Source organism: Mandrillus leucophaeus, unplaced genomic scaffold, assembly GCF_000951045.1.
Source record: "Mandrillus leucophaeus isolate KB7577 unplaced genomic scaffold, Mleu.le_1.0 Scaffold313, whole genome shotgun sequence".
NCBI classification, from domain to species: domain Eukaryota; kingdom Metazoa; phylum Chordata; class Mammalia; order Primates; family Cercopithecidae; genus Mandrillus; species Mandrillus leucophaeus.
In genome coordinates, this window is record NW_012103288.1 from 2057058 (window position 1) to 2064074 (window position 7017).

At 35.4% G+C, this 7017-nt stretch overlaps 1 protein-coding gene across 3 annotated transcripts in view; it reads left to right on the plus strand.

Annotated features, from left to right (window-relative positions):
• Nucleotides 1-7017, plus strand: part of RPAP3 (RNA polymerase II associated protein 3) — a 44140-nt gene that overhangs the window by 20131 nt on the left and 16992 nt on the right. For 2 of the 3 annotated variants that reach the window (XM_011987679.1, XM_011987681.1), the window contains 3 exons: nucleotides 4426-4547; nucleotides 6444-6514; nucleotides 6624-6725. In XM_011987679.1, the coding sequence (XP_011843069.1) occupies nucleotides 4426-4547; nucleotides 6444-6514; nucleotides 6624-6725 (295 nt within the window). The remainder of the gene's footprint in view (nucleotides 1-4425; nucleotides 4548-6443; nucleotides 6515-6623; nucleotides 6726-7017) is intronic. The other variant, XM_011987680.1, reaches the window with a different exon arrangement.

Genomic DNA, 7017 nt, shown 5'->3' on the forward strand with positions numbered 1-7017 from the left:
TATATTTTCCCACTTTTAAGTCTGACATTACACAGTTTACCAGTTTTTCTCTAGTTACTTTATATATAGTATTCTGAATCTTGATTTAAAAATTATTTTTAACTTCAGAGCCCTTTGGGCAAAGTCTTATCTGGAAGTGTTGCATATACATACATGTAAAACAAAAGGGAACTGCTGTCTTTGAAACTGCTGATCCTTTAGCTGTATGTTGAACGCTTCTCAGAATATTTTTAAATGCTTAGCTATGCAACTAGGATTACAAAGGAAACCAATTATATCAAAATATAGTTTTGAAAATATTAAAAATTGTGATATAGTAGTATATGTGCTTTTTTATTACCACACCTCAAAATGAGAAACTACATTTAAAATACAGGCAAGTGCTGTGTTTTATGCTCACCACTCTTCAGAATTACAGTAGAAATTTAACCTGCTGCTTATTTGCAATCACGTTGTACCGTATTTGAAACTACATTTAAAATACAGACAAGTTAATGTTAAAAAAATTTTAAAGACATGATTGTAAGGTTTCAATAAGGACACTAAATTTTGGGATGATCCCCGACACATCTTCCACTTATTAATCAACAAACAAGTGTGGACAGGGAATACCTGAAGCAATGCAGATGATTAGATTTCCAATGTGATAACACATGCCTTAGCTCTTTGGCTTCTGAATAACTACTAGGGCAGAGTTGCCCAATGGTTGCCAGCCTTGTCACAAGAGTATCTATGAACCAGACACTGCAATCACATGCAAGTAAGCAACAGGTTACATTTTTACTGTAATTCTGAATAGTGGTGAGCATAAGCAGTATTTTGAGATACCAGTAACAGTTGTAATGCGATACGGAAATATCTGATTTTTACTTTTTTTTTTTTTTGAGACAGAGTCCCACTCTGTCACCCAGGCTGGAGTGCAGTGGCGTAATTTCGGCTCACTGCAACCTCCACTTCCTGGGTTCAAGTAATTCTCCTGCTTCAACTTCCTGAGTAGCTGGGACTACAGGCGTGCGCCATGATGCCTGGCTAATTTTTGTATTTTTAGTAGAGAGGGGTTTTACCATGTTGGCCAGGCTGGTCTTGAACTCCTGACCTCAGGTGATCCGCATGCCTCGGCCTCCCAGAGTGCTGGGATTATAGGCATGAGCCACCACGCCTGGCCAAAATGTCTGATTTTTATTGGTGACAAAGTGATAGGTACTGTTGTTTGCATTTGTGTTTGAAAGAAAGCTAAATTTTATTTAAAGTTTAGTGAAAATAGTGACACAGTTTTTTTCCTAAACAAGTTTTCACATCCCCCAGAGAATCTCAGGTTAGGAGCTCCTGTCATAGAAATAAATTTTGATTATATATTTAACCTCATTTAAAGCAATAGATATCATTAGAGATAGATTCTTTTGTTGACTAGTCAGAGTAAAGATCATTGCTTCTCTTGCTAGCTTATGAAAATTTTGATTTTTGCTATGGAAGAATTGTGCATTGGTTTAAAAATTGTAAAGCCTGAGTCCGTTGGTTTGATTAATGGTAAGAGTAATACCTTTTTATAGGTGAGAGATTATATATGCATTTATAAGATATCTATTGTATTAGTTTTATTGCTTTAGTTTATAATCATATTAGTGGAATATATTATACCAAGTTAGCAGAGTATACTTTAAATTAAAAGAACTTTATGACTCTTATTTGTATCTTTTTCTAGTTTATCTTTTAGATTCACAGTTAATATCAGAATTTTTTTCTGTGCATGGAGATTGTTATGTATCATGGACTCTGTGAGGAACATAAAAAAGCAACATTTCAATCTTGGACTACTCCTAGTTTAGGTAACCGTCCTATAGCTTGAGGTTCTACAAACGGTATCAAATTAGAGCTAATGAGAACCAGCAGTATAGTCAGTCTTACCTACTAGTGTGTGGGGTTGCAGTAGGGAGTAAGAAGGAATTCACCTAGTTAGGCCAACGAGGATTCCTAGAGAATGTGGTTTCTGGAGGTGATAGTCTACATTAGTAGATTGCATCAGGAGATGAGCAAGACATCCTTGAGTTACAGTAATGGAGTATCTGTGAGCTGGCAAATTGTGGAATGTAGGTTGGTAGATGGTTAGGTTCAGAAAGGCTGAAGAAGTAAGATAATCAGAAATAAGGACAGAAGTTTGGGCCTACATTGTAGTCCTTGAAGAGGACTGGCCAAGAACAAATCTGGGTCCTATTCTTAGAGTGAGTAAAGCATAGATTTAGAGATAGGATAAGAAGAAAACAACCCAATAGTATTAGATATTAGATTTGGGAAACAGAGTTGAGAGTTGGTCACAAAAATAAGGTGGAATCTTGGTTGCTGGAACTGGAACCAGATTAAGACTTGATTTAGTAGAGAGTTCACTTAATGGTGATTAGGGGTGGCATTGACACTAGAGCTAGAGTAGACTTAGGACAAGTGGACCTAACGGAAAATCAGAAGGAATCACGGCTAAGGAGCTAGGCAGAGATGATAGTTTTTTGCACTCACCATTTTTATTCTATTTTTGATTAGTTTGTCTTTTTCTCCAACCACCTAAAAGATGTTTGTTGATTGGATTTTTCTAAATTCAGTTTACAAATGGAGTGCACGGGAGACATTTAACAATTTTAAAGGACTTACATGAGTCTATTTTCAAAGAAAAATCATCTACCTCTGTGGCAACTTCAGACTTTAAGAAAAATTGCTGGGTTTTCTTCAGCTGTACAATAGAACATGAAATTAAATATGCAATTAAAATGGTTTCCTAAACGTTTATCTTCTAAATTTTCTTTGAATTTGAGTGTTGGAAATTTTTTGATTTACTTATTCAGCAAACATTTATTGCGCTAAAATGTATCCGGTGTTCTGTTAGGCGCTGTGGAAGGTATTAAGTATACTAATGTATAGTTGTTTTTAAGAAACCCGAAGTTTGCAGGGAGCGACAGAAAAGGAGACCAATATTTGTGAAAATATGCTAAGATAATGCTATGAAGGACACATGCTATGGAAGTTCAGGGTGGGAAGAATACTGGCATAGACTGAGTCCAGGTAGGGGAATTCATGGAAAGCATCTTGAATTGTTCAAACCAAACTGAGATCTAAACGAGTAATATGAGTTAGTGAGGTGAAAAAACAGGAAACAGGTCAAGTGTTCTAGTGCAGGTTCAAAGACATGGGAGTAGGCAGGTTGATGGTACCTCAACCTGGAAAGGGTGAGTAGTTCATATTATGGCTGTTACTGCAGGGGACAGTGGCAGAGAGAAGGCTAGATACTCAGGCAGGCCCCTGACTTTATGCTCCAAAGCAGTTTGACTTTATCCTGAAAAGTGTGGGGGCCATGCGGGTATCTTGAATGATATAATCAGGCAAGTAGAAAATACATTGATAAGAGCGTGAACACAGATACGTTCTTTATCTCTTGCTGGAAAGTGAGTTAAATAAATCAGAGATGTTTAAGTTCATTCGAAATTCTGATTTTGTTCATATGAGATCTTGTTTTGAGGGGAAGATGACATCCATTTAGGCCTTGGGGAGAATGCAATTACAGGAGTTTTTTTTTTTTTTTTTTTTTTTAAATATGAAACTTTTCAAACTTATACAAAAGTAGTATAATAAACACCACGTGTCCATCATCTAATTCTATCAGGCCATACTTTTTTGGGTCATATTTGTTTCAGCATTTTCCCCCTGAATTATTGTAAAGCAAATCATGACGTTTTATTGCTAAAGAAAGGATATCTTATGCATAACGACAACCATTAGCACTCCTAAGAAATTAACAGTAATTCATTAATGCCATGTTAATATATGGGAATGTCTCAGGTATTTTTGTTGTTGGGTTTTTTTTGGGGGGGCGTTTTTTGAGCTCTTCTTAAGCACTTTGTTATTGTAGAGCAATAATGAGTCAATCTATAAGTCTGAATTGATTTCTGGTTGCATGGCTGAGTAGTATTTATGCAAAGTATTAGATGATATACTATCACATACATAGCAAGTTCTCATTTTTTGGTTTTTCTGTGAGTATGGGAAGTTTACTGTGGGTAAATGTTAATAAAGTTTTATTAGAAAAGTAATGCCAGTTAAAATTCTAATGTAGTACCTGTGCATATTGAGACTTGGAGAAGAGGTAGGCTGCCAGCAGTGGTATTCTTTTGTCTGCCCTAGTCATACTTTTGCATTATTATTCCATTGCTCCAGCAGACTCTCCTAACATTCCCTCAATCTGGTACCTTCTCCCTCCTCACCAAATGATTCTAAGATTTGGTGAGAATAAAAAATTTATAAAGTAGTTCTCCACTTCAAACACAGATTTAGGAGTTAGTGATTGAAATTATATATAAGCTTTTAAAATTAGAAACTTAGTTTATATGACATTTTTCCATAAGCTGCCTTTTTTCCAGTCAGTAATTTTATCATGTTCAATAGATACGAAGAAGCTGAAAAAGACTGCACACAAGCCATTTTATTAGATGGCTCATATTCTAAAGCTTTTGCCAGAAGAGGAACTGCAAGAACATTTTTGGGAAAGCTAAATGAGGCAAAACAAGGTAAGACTTTATAACAGCTGGCACTCAGTCATCCTGATGAGTGCCCAAGTTTTAGAAGCAGAGATTCATGTAACTTACCCGTGGTTCAAAGATATTGAACTTAGGGAGTTATGTTTTCTTTCCACAGTTTAGATCATGAATAGATTTGGAGGAATGCAGCTTCTGCAGTGTACCAGATTATCTTTTGTTTAGTAGCATACATTCTGGCTAATTGCCAGCCAGCATTAATGAAAAATTTTAATTATAGGTGAAAATGGAAAAAGCAATAAAAAGACAAGAATGAAAAGGAGGGGAATCAGTGTTGTTGAGCGAAAGGGACTCACTGCGTGATGTGCTTGAAGCCAATACTGTGACACCAGGTTTTTGAGAAAAGGCTTTATTTATATTGAAGGTTGACTCCCAAAGAAACAGGAATCAAAACTCAAATCTGTCTCCTTGTCCTGGCGTTAAGGCAGTAATTTTATTAGAAAAGGTTTAGGAAGGTGGATACTGGAATTATCAGGTAATTAGTGGAAGGAAAGGGAAAAAAGCTCTTGGGCATATGTAACTGTCTCTTCATGCTAACTAATGGATTGCAGATGCAAATTTGGGGTAGTTAGTAGAACTTGGTGGAAATTCAGGCTATGACATCAGCAAGCTTGTTTTTGTGCAACCTCCACTTGGCCATCTTGGTTCCAACCGATTTCAGGAGTTGTTTTTTTTTCTTTTTTAAAATCCCAGCGAGCAGAGGAAGTTTCATTGTTTCACCAAATTGTATTTTTTCCTATCTGCCATCCTGCAAACTCAAGAATTTCTGTTAGTGATTGGATTTTTTTTTTTTTTTTAAACTCTTTGAGCAGTCGTTTTATCAGCAGGTAGGGAATGGAGGATAATGGAGATCTGATGCCATTTTAATTCTTGATACAAGTTTTTTTTTTTTTTCTTTTTTCTTTTTTTTATGATCTTGTCTTTTAGGGTATTCATTGAGTTAGTCTTCTTGAAGAACCAACTTGGTTCTCCTATGTGTGTTTTCTATTTAATTTCCTTCTGCTCTTTATTTTATTCCTTCAACTTTCTTTTGGTTTAATTTGCTGTTTTTCTAGCTTCTTGAGATCAGTACTTAGATAAGTGATTTTCAGTGTCTGTTCTTTTCTGGTATGTACATTTAAAATCTGGCAGTTTCTCTGTAAGCCTGTTAGCTACAGCAGTGTTTTTTTATTGTGGTAAAAAAAAGTAACATTAAATTTATTATTTTAACCATTTTTCAATATATAGCTCAGTGGCATTAAGTACATTTACATTGTGCAGCCATCACCACTGTCCATCTCCAGAACTTTATCATCATCCCATTCTAAAACTATACACTTCAAACAATAACTCTCCATTCTCCTCTCCCCCTAGCCCTGGTAACCTCCATTCTACTTTCTGTCTCTGAATTTGACTGTTCTAGATAGCCTATGTAAGCGGAATCATGCAGTATTTGTCCTTTTGCCTCTGGCTTATTTGACTTAGCATAATGTCCATGTTGGAACATGTATCAGAATTTCATTCCTTTTTAAGGCTGAGTAATACTTTGTTGTATGTAATTCTCTTAATCTATTAATATTTTACATTTAGTGAGTTACTCTGTCATTTGTTTACTTGGTGAACTTTGCTAAGTTAGATGACCTCTAGGGGCTTCAGTTTTATCACCTTTAAAGTGGGATTGTAGTGAGGGTTATGTGAAAATTCATATAAAACAACTACGACAGTGTTCAGTAAAGGTTCTTACTATAGCTCACCTGTTTCCTAGTAATCCGAGTAAAACTTCTTGAGCTAAAAATGTGATTACCAACTGAATGTATCATGAATGTACGTGCAAATATGAAAACTCCACATTTTAACTATGTTGTAATATTTTTTAAAAACTCACTTTAGATTTTGAAACTGTTTTACTTCTGGAACCTGGAAATAAGCAAGCAGTAACTGAACTCTCCAAAATTAAAAAGGTAATGTATTCTTTTCACTCAAACATGGTCATATTTTCTGAAACATAAATATATTTATTTGTTGTATAATGAATATTTTGATAGTTATGATTATAAATTTATTTTCAAGGAATTAATTGAGAAAGGACACTGGGATGATGTCTTTCTTGATTCCACACAAAGACAAAATGTGGTAAAACCCATTGATAATCCGCCGCATCCTGGATCAACTGTAAGTAAAGCACTTTCATTTTTTCCTTGCCATTTAAATATGTTGTGTTAAGAGAATTAGAAACCAACTATTGTATTAATAAACTTTTTTTTATTGTTATTATACTTTAAGTTCTAGGGTACATGTGCACAATGTGCAGGTTTGATACATAGGTATACATGTGCCATGTTGGTTTGCTGCACCCATCAACTCATCATTTACATTAGGTATTTCTCCTAATGCTATCCTTCCCCCAAAACCCACCCCCACAACAGGGCCTGGTGTGTGATATTCCCCGCTCTGTGTCCAAGTG